Source organism: Mizuhopecten yessoensis, unplaced genomic scaffold (genome assembly GCF_002113885.1).
Source record: "Mizuhopecten yessoensis strain PY_sf001 unplaced genomic scaffold, ASM211388v2 scaffold4033, whole genome shotgun sequence".
Taxonomy (NCBI): Eukaryota; Metazoa; Mollusca; class Bivalvia; order Pectinida; family Pectinidae; genus Mizuhopecten; species Mizuhopecten yessoensis.
The window spans coordinates 511,867-534,344 of NW_018405342.1; the positions used below are offsets into that span (position 1 = coordinate 511,867).

The following is a 22,478-nucleotide window of genomic DNA, read 5'->3' on the forward strand; positions in this document are numbered from 1 at the left end:
TCACTGCCTTTGTCGACCTGTCACACTACACATAGCCATGTGGATCGTCACTGCCTTTGTCGACCTGTCACACTACTTATAGCCATGTGAAGCGTCACTGCCCTCGTCGACCTGTCACACCACACATAGCCATGTGGAGCGTCACTGCCTACGTCGATCTGTCACACTACTTATAGCCATGTGAAACGTGACCGCCTACATTGTATCGATGCATCACCGTGTTAGCTAGTAATAAGAAGTAAAATTGCACCACTGAAACTTGACATAGAGAACAAAATTGCTCGACAAAACAAGTTTGAAGGTGGATGTCTCTGTATGCAACGTTTCTAACGACTGTGTTATGAAGGATATGTCTACTTTGATTTATTGATTACGTAATGCTGACTTGAAACAGTGATTAAAATTGTCATAAGGGAAATACATACGACAGTAGACGTAATTCGTTGACACATACCAGACAGTTTACAGCTTAAGCCAATGCCCCTATCAATAAGATGGTTACCATGGGTGCCGTTCGGGGTAATCAATTTGTGTCATCTTGGTTTTTGCTTGTTCTGTAATATGACGAATAGTTGGTACATACGAGAAAATAAACCTAGCGTGGTCGGACGAGCGCGGTATCATGTACGTACTATAAAGACATACGAGCCAGTGACATAAGTTATCGTTCTTGAGATGAACCAGGTTACATTAAATCACTAATAGCATAGTTCCATCCTACTTAAAAACGCCAATGTTTGCTTGATAACCTTCAAGCATGCTGGAGTATAGTCATATAATGGGATAGACAGGGCCAATTCAATTAACGTAATTTGTTTTGTAGGATTACAATAAAGTCGGTTACTGCTGCTTGCGAGTCGGACCTATGGCTTGTATCCGGCTCTCCGCGTCCGTATTGAATGGCTTCAATGCCGAGAGATGTCTTTCCCTCTCCTGACTTCTGTTACCACTTCCACATCCAATCCTAATTCTACTTTCGTTCAACTTCTCTCCGTATCGGTATGAAAAGGATTAGAGTTGAAACTAAATATATCATTTGGAATAAATATACCGTTTTCGAGAAGGAAGTAATAAGTTTGATTGTATAAGTATGAGAGAGGCCGGTATCATAACTATATACATATACTACTCACATTTTGCTAAGGATCGCTGTTACTTTTTGGGCATATGTGAAAATAAATATTTTATTTTATTTAGTTTATACTGAGATTACTTTTGAAAAATTGATTGTTCTTTTAATTCACCAGCATGCAAAAATTCCAAAAATCGTAATTACAGTTGGGAAATGAGCCACAGGAAAAGGATCACCCATAAAATTGGTAACCACGAGGTATTCACTCAAAAACTTTAAATGAACAAAACTCATCTTAAATAAACAGAAACTACTTTAGTATCGAGTGTGACGCCCATGAGCATCAATTACAGCTTCACAACGTCTGCGCATGCCCCGAATGAGATCGCGTATCCGATTTTGTTGGATAGCGTTCCACTCAGCTACCAAAGCTATTCCCAGCTCCTCGAGCGTTCTTGGCTAAACATTTCATGCACAGAGAGAGAGCGCTGTCTGCAGCATGTCCCACAAATGCTCGATGGGAATTAGATCCGGCGAGCGGGCTTGCCAATCCATTCGTTGAATAGTCTCTTGCTGTAGATACTGCTCAGTCGCCCTTGATCTATGTGGCCTAGCATTATTGTCCATAAGGATGAAGCCAGGGCCGGTAGCGCCAGCGTAGGGTGTGACATAGGCATTAAGGATTTCATCGCAGTAAATGCAGGCCGTACCGGTACCATTATGGAAGACATGGAGGTAATTTTTTCCCCACTGAGGCTTATGCCTCCCTACACCATCACTTAACCTCCGCCCTATCGGTCATGTTCCACAACGTTACCTGCCTGGAACCTCTCCATACTCTAACGCGGCTCCCATTCCTGAAGAGCCCAAGTGCTGTGAGCTTGGGCCCAATCTAATCGGTCCCTAACATGACGGGCAGTTAAGGGAACTCGTATTGCTGGTCTACGTGACCTTAAACCAGCATCATGAAGACGGCTCCTAACTGTCTGAGTGGCTACCCGGGTACCAGAAGCATTAAGGAGGTCATTTCGTAAAGCTGTGGCAGTCTGGAACCTGTGACGCTGTGTCTGTATGAGCAAAAATCGGTCTTGGTAGTGCGTTGTAGCCCATAGACCGACCTCCAGCATGACCTCTGGAAGGGTTTCCGTTAGTTTGGAAACGATTCAACATTCTTGCCACCACACTTTGAGACATCCCAAGGTCTGCTGCAACCTGACGTTGAGACATGCTAGCCTGCAGCATTCCGATGCCCCTATTCATTTCACCGTTATTAAGCCGTTGTCTGGTTCGTCTTTGTACCATATTAAAACAAAAACAAGCGAAGAATATTCATCAAATTGATTTCCTTAACACTCTGAACAACGCCTTACTTTGCCTAGCTTAGCTTTTGAAAGGGGTGTACATGTGGAAACGCGTTCACGCGCTTTTATGGTTGACTGAACACACACACACGACGATTTGGAAGGCTAACATTTTCGCCCAAAACAGTACGGAAGGAAAATATATCCTTTCTAACATTTTGATTTTTGTTTTCATAATATAGGTGATCCTTAGCTTACACTGATTCTTAACCACTGCAGATGGGGATCGCGAAAAGAATACACCTGCTGTTACCTACTGCAGGTATTATAGGAGACGACTTATGTGGGTACCCCCTACAGAATTTGGGATTTGCTTATAGACACAAAAGCGACCACAATAAATCTGATGCACCCATTGCAATATTTGGGATCTTAACCCTGCTTTCAACTTCTAGCTACCTGTTTTCCTAGAGTCTTGCTTGGCAACACCTCACTTTTGGCTTTAATGTTGAGCGTTCGCCCAGGTGAGGAAGGCAATGGGTTCTGTCCCCAGGCCGGGACATACCAAGGTCCTAAAATGGTAGTTGTTATTCCCTGCTTAACGTTCAGCATTTAAGGAATGGCAACAACTGGTTCACCCGTTATCAATATAATGTAACCGGGCGGCATGCTCTGGCGGGTGCCTTCGGCATGGCATTTCAGTGATATATAGCATTATAAAGTCGACATCAGATCCGCGCTTTCACAAGGAGGCATTCATACCAGCACATCATGTCTCCTGCATACACACACGCAAGCACGCATACACCACACACATGCAGGCACGTCCTTAAATGACCTAAGTTGTTAATAGAACGTTAAACAAAATTGAATCAAACACTAATTCTTTTACTCAAGTTTTCGATATAAAGCTTAGCCAGCTGTATAAGTGGAAAACATCGTTAACTAAATAATGTCCTTCGTCCCTAGCAACAATGCGTTCTTCCAATCAAAAAGCATAAGGTCTGGAATTTCCTTGAAACGGTCGTGAAGCTTGTGTCACGGGGTATTAGGAACAGAGGGTGAGGGGCATTATTTCTAGTCCTATTCCATTATTCAACCCCTCCTCATGCACATCTCCTGCTCTAAACATGAGATATCAGAGACTTCGGCATTCTCTGTTTCTCTGTTACAAGGCAAACAAATTCAGAACCGTCAACCCATACCTCACCACTTCGGTAAATAATGGATGAAATAAACTTCAGTGACATCCGCACAAGTATGTTCTAATAATCACCTTATACCTATATGCACTAGTGTCTGATGTATTAAGCTAGAAACGGAACAAGAGCTTTGTAGACAGATTTTATGACTGATGATATAGCGGAAACAGGGCACTTTATTGCGGTAATTTCCTGCTTGATTTCCTGAAGATCAGAATGCTTTTATTTACCGCTCTTCATGAAGTCTATATGTAAGCAGTGGGGTAAATACATCAAAATCCTTAGATTTACTAGTCAACCTTTTGAAACTGAATCTCGCTGTTTCTCAGCTGGTGCAGGGATATAATTCCTTTAGTGAAAACGGCTTGAGTGCAGACAAATAAGCTGGTTGTTCGTAATCCGTTCCCACTTCTGACACAGTTTAAATAAGTTGACAAACGTTACAAGATGATCGTAACACACACACAGGTGATCAGTGCGCCATTATATTTTGGTAATAGATACATAATGCCAAAAAAATGAATCACACTGTACCGTAGAGTTCATTCGTCTTTCTATGTCTCATCGTAGATGCTAGGTGCAATAAAATTTAGAAATCCAAATTGGCTAAATCAAGAAGTACGTCAAAATGACATGAAAGTTTCCCCATCTCCTACATTTGCATTTGATCATTTTCAGTATAATAAATCATTGACCAAGCTACAACTGACATGTTTCCACCTGTCAATCAAAATGGTCTAACAATGACAGGTGTATATACATAAACGCTGTTTAGGTAACCATGCCAACACGTGGAATTAATAAGAAAGCATGTGGCAAATGTCTGTTGTCACCTGGCATGGGCAGAACAGGTAATTGGAATAAAGCGATGTTGTTTTCACATAAATAACTTTCAGAAAAGATTCAATCTTATATACGGAGAAATCTGTCACTTTTTGTTTATAAAATACACGATTCAAAATAGTTTTCTGATCGTCTACAAATCTGACTGAATCGGACATCGATATGCCTTTCGGCAGAGTGTGTACGATTTGTTAAAGGCAGTCACTCAAACAGGTCCGACGAGGACCTCCAACAGCCAAATTAACGAGGCATGAAAAATACAAAACAATTGTAATTTCAGCATTTCTTATTTATTTTTCAAACTCTGATTTTTATCATTATCGGTTACATTCGCATGTATGTGACATTGTGAGTTCCTGCCGGTAAATATTATCACGCGACCTTGACTCTTTGCAATACACAAACTTGCAAACTTCGCCACTTTCCCCATGTCGTTTTGACAAATTCCTACTGTCAAGATTAAATAGTTAAGCATGATTTTACCCAAAAAAACGGCACACTAACCCCAGAGTGCTTTTTACGATGCAATTCCTCGTTATGTTTCCCCATAGGTGGTATCGTACCTTAAAGTTTGGCCTACTTTACTCTAGTTTATTTATCCGATTCTATCGTAAAATATGACTTAAACTTGCAATTTTGTGTACATGATTAAATAGACAATACAATCAGGAGATAGTCAACGAAATTTAACAGTTTATTGCTGCGAGCATATTTCAAAACATTTCCGAAAATCCCCGAAAAATTCACGATTAATCAAATGGTCGCAACCAAGGACTGGTTTTGGATTGTTCTTGTGTATCTGCTCACCCCTTTATTGACACTTTCATTTTTTCCTTAAAAAAAAGTGCACACTATACGCGAATATTTACGATAGTCGATGGTCAGACATAAGATATCTAAATCAATCAACAGCAATCCATAATATAACAGTCTACCCCTACGGGAACCTCAAAGGTGCCTGATTCATACTCGGAACATCTTTAGGTTATATGTAATTCCCGTGAAATTTGGAACGCCTTCAGGTTGTATGTTATTCCTGTTTGAAAAGGAAATATATATATCCGAGTTATCCAAGAGCTTGTAAATAGCGCCTGGTATATTTCGACAGAAGAAATTACACGAAAGCTCTTCAGAGTGATAGGAAACAGATGTCAAAATTTGGACTGAAACCGAAATTAATAGTCCCCGCTAGGGTCCCCCATCTTCGCTAGCTAAGTGTTCGCTTCGTATACACTCCTCTTACCCTTGTCGGATATAGCCGTGTTTACACAATTCCCCCACTGCCACCTAGTGGATATACCGAGTTATCGCTCTTCTCCCAAAAATCTTTTAACCAATTAGAATGACCATAAAGTTACATACACACTCCATTGGCGTGTTGACATCCGCACATGTATGTCGAGGCGGAGTATAAATGATAGAGCAATATGGAAACAATCCAAAGGCAGCACACATATTTTCCCAGGTTATCATTTACATGTGGCACGTAGTCAAGGATTTCCATCAACTGATTCAACACTATCGGAAGTTTCTCCAACGATCATACGCCCATTTTGTGGGGGCAAAACACTCTGACATACGACAACGTGCTTTCGTACAGGGCGTCGCCATTACTGTTTTCCTTCGTCAATGGCGCTATATGTAAGGCGCGATTTCATTGAAGGCTAGCTAGTGTGCATTTATTGAAACTTTTTTTTATGATTTTCAAGATATAGAGGAGAACTTGTTCATTTCAAATTACATATAATTTGTAAAGTGTGTATATTATGAACGCTGCCACTACCCGAAAGAAATAACTGATGCGATCAAGGTTACAGCAATCCTCGGGGACTAGACAATCCACCAGCAGTGTCTACCACCTTGTATCTTAAATTATGAACTTAACAAGCACACACACAGGTTATTGCTCCTTTAAAATTACAGTATGTCAAAAGGGACGGTTTCCAAAACGGCCCCTTCTCTGATTCAAATTTCCTGTTGGTGGTGCATTGTCCATGCCGTTGTGGTCACAAATCTATAAAGTATAAAGATTTAGGTCACTTGGTGTTTTTTTTTATGGCTCCTCAAAGTTGTACCTTCCAGAAGCTGTCTAAGTGTTGATAAAATGTGCATGTTATGTAAAATATTAATGAAAATCTAATCAAATGATGGTCACCGTAGAGAATACATTCATGGCATGATTGTGACAAAAAATCATGTTTCCATCGCGCCATTTGGCTGTTTTATGGAAGAAACAATCTAAAAAATGCCATTTTCGATGACAACATTTTAGACACAAAAACTGTGTGTTTTTTTAGAGAATACACCCTTTTATGGGCGTTGGATGCAAACCAATTTTTATCCTATTAAACAGTACGTAATATGCTATTGATGAGAGGAAAAATCATCAAAATGTAAGTGGTGGAACATTTTCAAATGTTGGGTTGAATTAGCCTATGGTTGAATTGCCGATTTTCGACTTTCTTTAGATAATTAACAAAAAAACGAGAGTATTTGCTCGGTATGTTGAGAATATGTACACAGATATGAAAAAAAGTGAGAGAAACACTTTTTCATAAAAAAAATCCAAGATGGCTACTTCACAAGTCCCCGTGGTTGAAGACATTGGCTGACAAATAGACAGAACAACAAACAAAACGTGTTCCTTATGATTTTGGTTGGTTTTCGCATTTACGGGAGTGTTCATAGCTACGGGCGATTGTATAATACCTATATTTATAAGTTTGGTTAGTCACATGGTAACGGGGATCTTTCATATCGAGCCCCAAACATACTTTCGACATATGCACTCCGTTGCCGCATGGAAAACTATTTCAAGTTTTGTCGGAATTTCTTTACCTGTGGTTGTAATGGTCGAGGGTTTTCCAGCGTCCTGTAATACCCAAGGTAGTACAAGATACTGGAGATGTGCGCACACATTCCCATCGTTCTCTCTCCAACTGGGCACTGGCAGTAGTAGTCCTTTATTGGGGCCTCAACATCGGGTGAAACGGTGAACCGTATCCAAACGTTATATTTCGTTTGGCTTTTGTGTCGAGAATGTATTTGACATCGGAGAAGGTCTGGGGAGTGCTGGTAAAGCCACACCTCATAGTCTCCGTCATCACTTAAATGTTCGGCGATGTAACCAGGAGCCAGAGATATCTGATACGTTCCACACGTAATGGTTCTCAAGTAATCAAGATCGAGACGGGGAAACAGTACGGAAGATGCATCCATCTTGACAAACTCGGACCTTGCCCGTCTAGATAGATCCGGATCTGTCTTGACTCTCTGAGCTAAACCATTCGGTGTTGTCAAACGGTCCTTCATACGTTCAGCCATTAGCCTATCTTTGGCATCTCTCTCTGGAGATCTCTGGTAGATCGGTCCTCTAATACCATTCAGACAGGCTGTGACGGTTCGAAGCAAAGCCTCGATGACATTGATAAAGCTGTTAGACACCAATTGCGTTCGGAAGAACGTCCAGTGTTTCAGACGACCATGATAGGATTCCACAATCCACCTCGATTTGGTGATAGTTCTGTCAAGATTTGCTTGGACGTCAGAATGTTGACTTTGACCGGGTTTCAGGTATGACGGCATGCTAGCATTGAGGCCAGAGGCTTCGAGAACTGGTAGGACATCTCTAAAACCTCGGTCAACGACAACGTTGTCGTCTGGTTGTAGCCAAGTAACTAGCTTGTCCATGACTTTTTTTGTAATTGTAGCATCATTTTCGCTGCCAGTGAATGGTCCTACTGTGTCCAGAATGTAGCCATCTGGTAAGGCGATGCTCATGAATTTGAGATAGTTTCTCTTCTTCTGGCCACAGTAGGACATTCTCTGGAGCTTGTGGTCGGAGCTTTTCTGGATATAAATATAGGTGCCATCTAATATGGCAGTGGCTTTATCTCCAAAAAATGCTTCTGAAAAGACAGTATTGTGCCCGAGCAACTGTTCTCTTGTCAAGTGATCCGGACCTAGAAATTGTGGGACTATCGATGTGTCTAATGCCTGTACTATGGAGTGGAAAGTTTTGGACACACTTGACTTGGAAATTCCAAAAAGAGAAGAACACTGACTCCAGGAAATGTCGGTTTTCAGTTTTACCCAGAACAGTAATAGAGCATCGTGTGTAGTCTTGGTATATATACCAGATGAAAGATATGGGGAACAGTGCGAGTGGATTTCGAGGAACTGATCTTTGGACCAACCTGTCCAGGCCATGCATGCCGAGTCATCAAGAGAAGAAAAGCTTATTGTAAACGCAGACTGGTTCTGTGAAAGGACGTGCGACACCTCTAGGAGGTCATTAATGATTTCGGACGATTTTGATGGTAACTGAGATTCCAAGGAACCTCTACCATCAAGGACAACCTCTGTAGACGGATCTAAGTCGTTACCAATAAGGTGAATGGAGCAGACGCGGGATGAGGTGGGACACCACAGTTTGTGTGAATAGATCAGGTGATGTCTTGCACGTTTTGGTAAGACTGATGATTTTGTTCCATTTCTTGCAAAGGTAACAAGACAGAGACAGCATTTTTTGTGTGAAGATGATCCATTCAAAAGATCATGAAGGGTCAGCAACGGCAGGATATGGGACGGGGAGTCGTCTTCTTCCTCTATTTCCTGGTTCTGCTCGGGTTCAGGTTCAGGCTGATTTTTGTTCCGAAGATACTTCATGTAGCACTTCTGGCAAATAAGTGCTTGTTCCTTTGCTGACATCAATCCTTGTTGCACCAGCGTATCTAGGAGCCATTTATATTGTGGACTATTTACATTGCGTGCACTTCTGTTCTTATTGCCACTACGTTTCTTGAAGTATACTTGACACCCTTCTCCAACACATTTACCCTCCATCTTGAAACAATAACGATTGGTTTATGAAGCGTCGATAAAGTAACAAAATAGCAAGCCACCGATGATTGCTGTAAACAGCTAATACTTAGTAGTTTGGTACAATTATGCGAAAATGTGTGATAAATAACGAACAACTAATTACACAAAATAACAAGACAATATAATAAATCACATTCAATACCTCCAAGAAGCGCAGAATTGATTGATTACTTAGAACAAAATAAAGTATTTCATATGGATAATCTATCTATTCGATGTGGCGTGGTCGGCAGGCACAAAGAAAGTGAGACAAGTCAGGGTCCCAACCCTGACAGAGCCACAACGCTTTGGAGATGGGACAATAAAACAAGGAAAGTGAGACAAGAATAGCTAGCGTCGAGTCAATGATTCCGTAAACGTATAGACAAAGACAAGAAGATACGGATAAATGTACAAGGCCACACGATCAGAAAATTCAGAAGAGGACAACTTGAGATAGAACAGTATTCATGTATCAGGGTGTCCTCAGTGTAAATCTTTATATCGATACTGTTTATTTAGTCGTTACACATCATAAAACTGTCATGAAAATATCCGCTCTGATATTCAATATAAAAGTTTGTATATAATAAGCTATATAATAGGGTTTCAGACAAGGTTGTTACTCATTTCCCCTTTTCTTTCAATTTACAACCACATTCAGGCGGCGATATGAGAACGTTCCACCACATGGAATTAGCTGATTTTTGGTACACATATGAAACAAGTAAAGCTCTATCCGATTTTCTGATGGAAATTTGCATCCAAAACTATATAACGGGAGAAAATTGCAATTTTATGGCATTTTTCTTCATAATTGTGTCTCTGCAAGTGCATTTTCATCCGAGAATTTTTTTTTTTATGTTTTATGAATAAACACGATGTTTTGGAAATATTTATCAAAAGAAATTTATACTATGTTGCGAATTACAATTTCGAGATAACCTTCTTTTATTTACGAACTTATGTCTTTGATGCTGAAATTGACAACTTTATAAAAATACATTTTCACTGAAATTATGAAATCTGGGTGTCGGAAAGGTGTAAAATTATTCTTCGGAAAAGAAAAAAACAGTAGTTGAGCTAGATAAGAAATTATACGGGGGCAGGCTCCTATGGAGAATTAACATTACTGGAAACAGGCCCTTTATTTACGCTGCATCATACACCTGTTTTTTACAACTGGATAGGTAGTGTATGATAAATGTGCACAATTGAGGGGATAGTCTCCGGGAGTTATTGTAATTACTATGAAGGAATATTCATAAGTTTGTAAATTATCACTATTTATTACAAATATAAAGCAAACAGAATTTATATAATGTTTACAATGTATGAAGTGTAAACAGTAAGAGATGAAGTATTGACCGCTTTCCCCGATAGGGAATATCCCGTTGGCTATAATAGATAATAATAATAATAATAATAACAATAGATATTTTATTAGCGTGTCACACATTTTAAAATACATACATAATAGTGTTCACTAAAATAATGCATGATTTATAAAATGCCCAGCCAGTATTGGCTTACGAGACACAGAACATACTGAGAGTTATCAATCATGGTTAAAAGAAATACGTTTCCTCATGCATACAAATATTACTCTAGTTATAAAACACTGCAGAGATGCCTCATGCATTAAAAAGATAAACGTATCTTTCGAACTCGTATCTAAACAATTTGATGACATATCATTAGCCTTTATAAAAAGGGGTTCCCTGATTTCACTATAATAATCACAATCACATAAAAAATGAATTTCTGATTCAACAGATTTAGAGTTACAATATATACAAAGTCTATCACATGATTGTATTGCATGTTTATTATAGCGGCAAGTCTCTATACAAAATGACAAACTTCCACACCGCAGTTTAGCTAAAACGCTCCTGTGTGGTCTGGGCATTATACTGGTTACGTAAATTAAAGGTTTTAAATCTTTTTTGAACAATCTTTTCGTTCTTAGCTTATTACCATTTTGCTGCCTGTTATCTGTCAAGATCCCTGTAATCCATGACTGTTCATCTAACTTAAAAACGATTTTCATAATATCAAGATAAACAGAACACACTAGAATACTTTCGTTTCTCTCAGTACATATCTTTATTCTGACCAACGTCATTTTATATAGGTATGACATTTGACCCTGGTCAGATTTCAAGTTAAAAACAGTATAAGAATGAGTTGGACTTGACTGTGAATGAGAAAGTATGAATAAAACCATTTCCATAAATGGTTTAGGTTGAAGGTGAATGAAATGTATCTACTACCCATGACAACTAGTAATCATTCCGTTTTCCTGTGACAGCTCCTTAAGTCATGCTCTGTATTTCTCCCCAGACGATTCGCAAAAATCTGAACTTTCTGAAAAATGAACATCAATCAGAGAAATAAGCAGCTCAAAATGCTCTTTGTGATGTACGCTGACTTTGAAAAGTTTCATCAGATCCCTCAGTAATACATGTGATCTAAAGACATCCCCCGCGACTCTTATATCAAAAACACATCCATCAGGCTTTCCCTTTATTCTTAACTATTCACCCGTCCGAGTGCACTGAGGCCCCGATGGGGTTAGCAAGCCACTTAATCCAAGAGGAAGAGGATGTTGAAAAACTTTAAAAGGTTTTACATGTAATCCAATGTGTTTCGCACATGAGGAAGTGGTCCCGTTAAAGTGATATAACGTGACATATCGGGCGAAAGAATTAAGGAAACGACAGAGATAGCAGAAGTAATGCTAAAACGGGAGTTTTTCTGTTACCAAGTAGGTGATGTTTATTTTCAGACAGATATTAAGTTTTGATGGTTAAAAATGAGATATTTCTGCAATTTGTTTCCATGTTGTTATGGGGGTTTTCACAAACTTAAATATGGGGAAAGTACTTGTTTACTATTTCATTTTTCTTTAATGATTGCATTTCGATGGGTTTTTTTTTTATAGAAAAAACACATATGTGTAGGTGTGTTGTGCAGAATTAATCCACTATCCATGAATATCTCAGACATACACTTTATTTTAAGGATCAATCATTCAGATATTCTATCCACAGTCAATATTCCTTAAAGTTTCAGTTTCTTTATTGTGAAAGGTAAAATAAGCAAAAGTATTACATTCCCGTAGTATCCCATACATTGGATAGCTATTATAGGCATCATTAAATAGAATCGGTGTCAAAATGTTTACCGAAGTCCCTGTTGTGTATTCCGAATAATATAAAGAGAAACATATCATTCCCTTTTGAGGATTTGAGATTCGTCGATTCTTTACCATTTTTGAATATCACTCTGGACACACTGCTGTCAAACTTTGAACACTCATCCGACGATGAACATCTAAAACTGTTGCTCAGAAAAGGAATGCATCTTACCTATCTCCAGACATTATAAAAAGTAACGACGTTAAAATTGCCCGGAAAGTTTTATGATAACTCATATAATCTGATCTCAAGCTGTCTGCCACACCTGACTAGCTTTGGCGAGTACACTGGCATTTTTTTTGCTGTAATATGATATATGATTGACTTAGTCTGGACTATAACAAGAAGGCCCTGTTCAGTCCAAATCTACTACAGGGCTTTGGTAGGAGGCTAAAATGTCCAGAATACCATTCTAGCTGATCGAGGATGTGGATATGGTATTGGTGACAGAGAAAAAAGGTAACCGCGACGGCATGCCTGTAATTGTAAGGAAGTTTTTTGTTCAGGCTAATATCCAGAACCTAATGATGTGTCTCGTGTACCTAGACAAGAACAATTCATGCCGTACAAATTTGTCTGGGCTCCTACTCGAAATAGACATCCCTGCAGGTCGCGGATTCATCAACACATCCCTGCTGTCGCGTACTGCGCAGTTCGTAAGAGATAATTTATGTGAGTAATCACCGGGAGTTTTTGGAATAGATTGAATACCTGCAATTTAGGAACACGATAATACGATAACGACCAAATTTAATCTGCTGTACGTTTTAAAAGCATTTTTTTTCTGTGTGCTTTCTGCTTTTTTTCTAACGCTTTACTATGAATACCTTTTATTCGGCCTTTGTGTTGAGTGTCATAAAAGTGAGTGCGTTTATTGGTTCTATCTCCAGACTGAGGACAAACCAAAATCCTTGTCATTGGTCCTTATTGCAGTTTGATATTCTGATTTAAGAGGGTGGCGGTAAGGCTGGCTAGCCCGCTGTCAGTATAATATAGCTGGGTGGAATTTCAGGTTACCGTGCACAGATTAAGATTTTGCAGTTGGATGAAACTTTCGAGCGGCTCTGCCATTCGTGGACAGAGTCCACTGATGGGGTGGATACACATTGGAACAATTGATGAAGTAATAAAACTTAAATCAAGGGATGTTCCCATGACGACCTGTCAAGGAGTTGCAAAGAATGATGAGCAATTTCGTCACACATTTCCACTTTTACGCTAATTGGGGAAGAAGGGATTGGGGTTCATCTGTTTCGGCCATCGGGAAATTCCAATCTGGGAAGGAAATCAGTAAATAATCATTCACTTGTCCCTTTAAGATCTACTCCTATAGGAAAGGATATAATTAAGGAGGGAGGAATAACCCCTATTTCAAATTCAACATGTTTATATATAACGTTGGACTTGTTTTATATGCGAGTTTTTTTTATCCATGACATTTTTTTTTTGCGACTTTGGAGCTATGTCTGGCTTGGTTTTCTCTATACTAATACCTCACGACCGCCAATTATAACCGTATACAAATACAGCTCCCATTATTTTATTAGTCATGAACAAACAAAACTAAGACCTCGAATTTCGCGTGAAACACAATAATTAAATCAAATATTTAAAATAATGATATCTCTTTTTTTATACCATATTTATTTAATGACTCTGTCAGCATAAAAAATCAAAACCGTCATTCAATTAAAATATTCAATAACGATCACGTTATTGCATAAACCTATCATAGCTTTATGTATATTTAAGGATTTACACCCACCGCCACCACGAACACCACCTCATACCGCACCCACACACCGTATGTTTAATTTAATTTGTGAGAACTAGGTATTCATATACATTCCCCACACACACACGTACGCACACACCACGTCCAATAAAACACTTTCATAAACTCATCCTACCTCACTCACAACAACCATCCTACACATTTGCAAAAATACTCTTTAAGCGAAATAAAAACACAGCAATTCGCAAAAGTCTGGTGTGATAATAAAACGTCTTAATGGACTCCAAGCTCGCCCGTGCTGTTCTAGCTAACCTTTGTAAACACGACACTGACAGTAAAGATGACGCTACGATAAATAAGTGCAAAAGTTCCAGACAAATCAGACCATAACACACACGTATGCAGCACTGCTGCGAGCCTCGATCGATCCGAGTTGAGGAATGCATATGACACATGCGCACGCCAGGACGGAAGTGTAGACTATCCAATGTCTCTAGAGACTCGTACTTATTGAATTGGGTACCTCTATACAACTTATCATGACAAAGCTTTAAAAGCAGTAGAAAGTACTCGGAAGCTGTCTGTGTATGATTCTGTTTACATTGTCACATATTATCAAGAGAAGTCATTGGCGTCTGACAGCAGAACAAGAGTGGTTAATACAAGCATAATATATGACAAGGAATAGGTCTTCAATGGGAACCACGCATATAAACTATATAAACTACATGGCTAGCCAAAAGTTCACCAATGTAACCTGGGCGTGAGAAAGATAAAACCCAACAAGCTATCAAGTGTAGCCGGAGGAAGACATATAGGCATACAGCATTCACCCATGAGAATTAATGGCAGAATTTGGAATATTTCCTAATTGAGACCAATCGTGGTCCTGGTCATAAAGAATCCTGATTGTGTCACAAATGATTCAGCTGTCAGTCAGCATCGGTTGGTTTCTGTGCTGTAAATAGTTTTAACTAAACTGATATATTCATTTATATGATGATCAATGGATATACGGTGATCTCTGACGTCGACATCAACACATCTAACTGGACTGATCACATACGGGCCGCGGAATTTCATTCCAATTCTCATCATCGTCACTTTCATTTGGACGTCGTTAATCACAGGAGTAGAACCGCAATCAGTAGTATTGATAGTCTCTGCGTATATTGCACTGACCTAGTGCGGCGCCACACACTCCGTCACACTTCTAGATACCATTCTCGGACCATCTCACTGGCTGGCATGTTGTAACTCCTAAAAAAAGACAAAAAGAACAATTGACAGCTTTTATGTATAGGGGGTAGAACGTGTCGTGAAATGAAACATTCTTTCCTAACACTAACCACACTGGGAATATTCCTCGACATTTCACTAAAGTGAGCTTGTTTTTTAAAGATTATATAGCGTGAACATACAGTTCTTAATATGCAAATGAGCATACAGTGACACATTTATATAAATATTGAGCATTAACTAGCCGTTTGATTGGCCAATTGCGGATTGATACGGTACATCGACAAATTAAAATAGCCGTTCGATTGTGAATTGCTACAACATTTTGCCAAACCATGTTCAGATGTTTGCACGAATGAGGGGAGGCAGAAAACAGCATACATGGAGTTAATATAACAACAATGGGTGTATGTATCATACTAGCCAGTGGATTGTACTAAGTATTACATTGGCTGAGACGAAAGGTGGCCTCATGAGACCAATTGTATATAACTGACGTTAAATACTACTGTAATCTGATCCCCTGGTACACACTGCCATGGATACTGGCGTTGCTGTTAAGGTGACTGTTATTACTGCCGTCCTGCACGTGTTTGTCATTTGGGGTATTTTCACTATGGTTAGACTGTCCTTGTTTCGGCACACAAAGGTCACGGGAACACTAATCCGACTAAGTTTGGTGATGACCCTTTTGTCTGGGACAACTAATCTGGTGGGGCTTCTATTCGGCACAATACAAGGTTAGTAACTTATATAATAATATACAAGTTAAAGCATTCAAAGTTAATGCCTAGTACGACATAACATGGTTATTACCTTGGAAAACCTTTCAAGGTCATGGACAATAATTAAAACACTGACTTGACATCTTTTGATTGTCATCTAGCGTGTCACTTAGTTGTTCCTAATGCAATGACAAAATAACAATCGATATAGTTAACTCTAGACCGATTGAATACTTGCGTGTTGTGTTGCTTGATGCAGGTAAGTGGACAGGTATCATGGTTGCACAAATAAATAACCTTAACTTTTTTTCATGTCAACAGAATCGAATAAGTGTAAATCTCCATCTCAATAATCAAGATGCATGATATCAGGTATGTTTCATTTTAGGTTTAACAGTTACCATGTTGTGTGTCCAAATGAATGTCCTTAGAAGGCCACAGTGTTTAAATGTGCTAAAATAAACAAAATTTCTTCCGATTAACCAATAGGCCAAGGGCTCGTAGCATGATTAGGTGGATTACAAAGTAATTACTTTGAAATGATACCTTGAACACATTCAAAGACATTGGGATCTAATTCATGTATCTGTTTTAATTTTTAGATAATATAAAAACAACCAAGAAGCACTTGTCTTGATATTTAGCGTGTAGCATGTTTGGGTGGATTACTGTTTTCAAATTATACCATGACCACGTTTCACAATGACAGATATAAAAAAATATGGACAACATTTTATAAATAAACAAGAGATACAGGATCATGAACTTTTCCTTATATAGTCTGCTGGTGTAGGGGTTTATTTATTTCGCTCAAAGGAATGACATTGATTCACCTTAAAGGTCACATGGTTTCAATGTGTGATATTCTTTAAACGAATTCTTCTGAATTACCAACAGGCATGGGAAAAAACTCAAATTTGGCCAGTGGCTAACATATGATTCTGCTTCACCGCCGACGTGCTCGGCTAAGGCCCATCCTTTCTGCTGGGTTTCGACCCCTTACTCGATACATTCTCGGGATCGGGGCCCACAATGGTGATCAATCACTTCGCGTGGGTGGTACGTCTCCCGCTGCTGATGTCTTTCTTTGTCAACACGCATTAAAAGAATTTCTGTCGCTGTGTTATTTTCCTCACCTCTGTTTACAGGCATCATTCTTTTATTCTCAATGCAGAGAGTAGTTACCCCAAAGACTGAGCAGGAAAGCCCTTCCACAGCACAACTACTCCATGTTTGCCAACTTCTTTTGCACTCTGCCTGCATTGACTCATATTTGGCCTTCTTTTGCTCATCAATCTGATTGTTTGCTCATGGGATTCCTCACATCTTTCCTCCTAGAGTATTGTCCAACAGTTCCCTTGTTCCCACCAAGAAGCATTCAGGCGTCCCTGCTAAGTTCTATCTGTGCAAGATTGTGTTAGTAACAAATCCTACAATCACTTTTTAACATTTTGGGATAAAGGGCAGTTCAATTTGATTAACCTAATAATCTTAGTTAATTTTCATAGGCGCGTGTGTCAAATGCTTCAAACTCACAAATATTAATGGGATCTAGTGTAATGACTTAATTGTGTAACTTGAAATGTCTTTGGCAATGTGTGAAAAAACACTGAATCGACTTCTTATGGTTCCTTAGTCCTAGATTATTATCATTTGACCTATAGCTTACGGGGAGAAAGATATCAATTTTGTTTTATTAGGTGACATTTGCCAACTTTATAGTACAAGACAATACAAACAAGCTACCAACAAAGATGTATGAGGTGTAAGTTATGATATTAAGTCTGTAGTGTTAGCTTTCCTCCTGTCAAACTTTGACCCAATTCTGAGTATAACATATGTGAAATACTTTTGCCATCAACATTGAATTACAGTTGTACGATACAGTCCCGTTAGGCCTCTTGTTTATTCGTGCGTTGACGCCGTAAAGTACATGTCCGTACGTACCGTCGCTGTTCATGGTGTTTATACGTGTATGTTGACGTTGTGTGATGACGCTGCTGTGTGTTTTATACCGGTTTGTTGTCGCTGTGGTGTATTGTGTATGCCGACGCCAGTGGTATATGTTGTTTCTGTTTCACGTTCTCATATACATTATTTCTACTCCGCTGAGAGAAAACGGAATAAATTGTCATAGCAATAGGCAATACATTCTGTGAAGACAAAGCTATTTCAATGAAAATTGATGCAAGACATTGATCGCAAAACCAGAATCAATCACATAAAATAAATATCCTTGTTTCGATAAAATAAAAAAAATGGAATATGATAATGAAATAGAACTGAAACGAGACGCTCTGTTCGGTGTACTAAATATACTGTTGCCAATGGCAACCTGTTCAGTGTACGTAAAGGAAGTATTACCCATATTCTTCTACTGATTAGTTTGAAATGGAGTATGCAGTCGAACTCTCTCCAGATTTGCTCTATTGTGAGACTTTTCAGCATGCAAAATGGAAATGTTGTCAATAACATTCTAACCTGAACAGGTTCGGGGGAGACAAGGTCTGCTGCATCCTACTGCAATACTGATAGTAAGAGGCGACTAGTGTGGAGCCACCCCCNCCCTGCGCAGAATAGGACCGTGAACGTATTTCGTAAAAAGTTGACTCTAGTGGGGCTCCTGCAGAATCGTCCGTGTCTTCTAACTAAGAGGACACTGTTGAAGCTATAGTTGATCTGCTTCCTCCATTGTAAAACGTGGGATCGTTTTTGTTTCCAATCTTTACCGTCTATATTCTTTCCTATCTTTCCTGTCTTCTTTCTTTCCTATCTTCTTTATCTTCCAGTGGTGTTTCCCTAAGCTCATGTGCTCATATTACCCTGGCTGTTTCGATGACGTTAAACCCCGAACAAACTAACAAGAATATTCTGTTCGTTGTACGTAATCAGAAAACGAAATGGAACTGTTACAAAAACGTTCAATTTCGAGTTTGGAATCAAACTGATACTGTTGCTATTCTGCTTGAGATACGAAATGGAGCTGACACAAAGGTTGTAAAAACGAGATTGTTGCCAAGGACGTCTTGCTTGGGATGCGAAGTGACACTTTTCGTTATCTTTACAGATACAATTCTTATTTATATACCTCATCATCATTATGAACAATATCCTTTTTTTATTTTTCAGCGAGCAATCTGTGTTAAAATCCTGATGGTAGCATTTATTGATCAAAGTAACAGGGTTTCTGTAAAAGACATCATTGCGAACTTACGAAAATGGTTTCAAAAGCTGTTAACAGGGCCATCATGCAAAGGCAATGTCATCAACTTTAATCTGCGGTTCCCCCTAGGGGTGTGCTATTTTTTTCCGCTCACCGTTTGCAATCATTGACTGTTCAAGGCAAAATATAACTGTTTTGCCACCACAGGTTCACTACGTTACAGAAATGATAACGAGTTTTAACAATCTCGAACTTCACGGAAACGAATTAAATATATTTTCAATCACATAACAACTTATTTATTTCGAACGTTTTTTAATCAAACAACCTTTATTCAACGTCGCGATCCTGGAGTAAATGACGTCAAGTTTATAACTCATATCGTAATAATCAAATTACAGATGATGTCACAGTTGAACATCTTCGCGAAAGGTCTTATTACAAGACACAGAGAAAACTGACAGCTAACTATTAAGTTCGTCCTTTTGTATTTAGAAAGAAGTTGGAAGTACATAGAAAAATAAATTTCTGATATTGTTATTTGGTAGTTATCTTCTTTGTAGACAGTAGGTCGATAGTTTTAAATATATAGAAATTGTCTTTATTTTGTAGATATTGTACACATGCTAGGCATATATATATATATATATACGTTTGTACACAGAAAAAATAAGATTGAACGACCGACTAAAAAACTAGCTTCTTTTACGCTTCACAGAGCTCTTATATACAAAATGTATAGATTTAGTATTCATAGGCAGACGGTATTCATATGAAATGGAATTTATAGACCGTTTTTCTTTCAGACAAGTCTCTCTTTAGTTACATTTCACGATCGGACGTGAAAAGGTATAATGGGTTGTCTGCCCGACCACGGGAGTTTACTCCGGGTATTCCCTCGGTGCGCTTCCATCCGGGCCAATAAGAGTGATTAATAAAAATTGCAAGAATTTGTTTCCTAACTGTTGTACAATATATAAAGGTTATATTTGTTCACCATATGATGGGGTTTTGTAACAGAACAATGTAAGATCAATGTTTCCTTCTGGTTCACAGGTACTTGGACCCTTGGAGAAACCATGTGCCAGCTAGTCGGCCTCACCAACCTCGTTCTCACCTCCGGGGCCACGTGGATTATGGCTATAGCAGCGGTTGAAAGGTACGGATTCTTTCATTGATCAATTCTTGTATATCAATGATTTTCTTCATTGAAGAAAAACGCATTAAAAACACAGATGTGGTATAAATTACATAAAATGCATTAGCACAGCAGAGCTGCTATCAACACCTATCAGATTCTAACAAACCGTTTTCTCTAGAATTCAGTAGGCCCCACCTTTTCGATGAGACGAGAAGACTCGTTTGATCCTTTGATGTTCATAAAAAGAATCCGTCCATCGCCTAACGGTAAAATTGACTGACTTTGAAGTCGGATGTCGCTTCTTTGTAATTTTCAAAGAACACATTTGACATATCCCTAGGGTGCAGAGAGCGAAAGTGAGCGTAACCCCTGGAATATCGAGGATGCCCTAGAATTGGTTAATGTCTTTGGCACGGAACGTTCGTCGGTTCAAAATCCTTGTTTCTGATAAAATTATATGTCATTTGAAAAATAAACCTTGATTCTGGCTGATGTGGCATTCTATTTATCTCGTATGTTTATGAATTTCCCATAGCAGGATATAACGTATTACTCTGCTCTTTTAATGTTTTTTGTGTCAAATAACTCTTAGTCAGTAGTCAGTAACGGGTGGTCGGGTAATGCAGTGAATAGCGCACTTGCCTTTCATCAAGGCGTGAAAAGTAATAGGGTCACCTACCCGACAACGTGGGTTTTCTCCGGGTACTCCGGTTTCCTCTCACATTAAGAACCTCCACGCGCTAACATCCGGGCCAACAAGAGTGATTTAAACTTGTTTCATAATTGTTGTAAAATTAATAAAGTTTATATTTATATTTATATTCAGTAACGTCAAGTACAACGACACTCGACTGAGGCACATCCTGTGTCTCCATAAACTTTACAAGTGTCCCCGGTACCATGTCGGTGTTGCCTCTGATAACTATACACCCTCGCATGTTAGTAATCATTGCTTTGGTAAATCGACTTCTAGTATTTTGCCTATGAAGAAAGCAGTGGGAATCTCAGCTGGGCCGCAACTTATTCAGATTGGTCATAACTCAAGAAGACCGTAGATATTCCGCGCTATCTTCTCTTTATTTCTGTTTTCGTCCTGTTACTGAACTTAATCGAACTAATGCATTCATAATCAAAATGTAGTAGGATTGAATCTCCGGCAACACTTGAACAATGACCTTCATACACAAGTAAAAGCTTACTACTAATCAACGGCATTACACATAAAAATACAGTTATAAACACATTTAACATGTCGGTATTATAAGGAGCGCTCTTTTAAAGGGGAAAACCCCCCACTATGATATGTTTATGTTATTTTTTTTATTTTTTTTTATTGAAGGTATTTTCGATTCCTGTTGGCGTCCGACCATCCGTCCACCTTCTCTCAGAAGAACGTGAACATCCTAGTGGCGGGTATTTATGTTTTGGTGATCCTGGTGGCCACTGGTCCTCTCTACGGCTTAGGAGAATACTCCAACTTTCGTGGTCAGTATAATGTAGTCGATCACGTGGGAGAACGATAATCTGACGATCTGTAGGTCGAGTTAGAGAGGCAATTTATCGTGCTTCACAAGTCTTTATCAACGAACATCATAGAAACAGGATATTGCTTGACACCTTTGAAAGGATATATATGTGGTATCGCTCTGGAGTATATCACAGCAGAGACGCTGGGCCAGTACATGGGTGACATTGTTAAAAGGGTTTAGACGATTTGCCAAACCAGGGTTTTTAACGTTAGTAGAAAGGGTTTAGATAATTTGTCAGACCAGATTCTACATTAATAAAACGTTGCTTTTTTCACATTAGATTTAATATGATATAGATACCGGTAGTAAAAATGTTTCGGTAAACTGGTTTTGTCATTTTGATAGTGTGGTTCAATACTGTGTATGTTCATGTTGCATTTTGTACCGCAATATTTTTTGGATTTACGAAAACATTCTTATTCTCAAGAATAGTTTTTTATGTACTACTTAATTCAGAGAAGACAC

General features: G+C 38.9%; 1 protein-coding gene across 3 annotated transcripts in view; it reads left to right on the forward strand.

Moving 5' to 3' along the window:
* The window catches only part of LOC110448420, an 84,734-nt gene that overhangs the window by 59,294 nt on the left and 2,962 nt on the right, over nt 1-22,478 (forward strand). For 2 of the 3 annotated variants that reach the window (XM_021494645.1, XM_021494643.1), the window contains exons 2-3: nt 20,400-20,502; nt 21,824-21,969. In XM_021494645.1, coding sequence (XP_021350320.1) covers nt 20,400-20,502; nt 21,824-21,969 — 249 coding nt within the window. Of the gene's footprint in view, nt 1-15,495; nt 16,196-20,399; nt 20,503-21,823; nt 21,970-22,478 lie in introns of those variants that run through there. The other variant, XM_021494644.1, reaches the window with a different exon arrangement.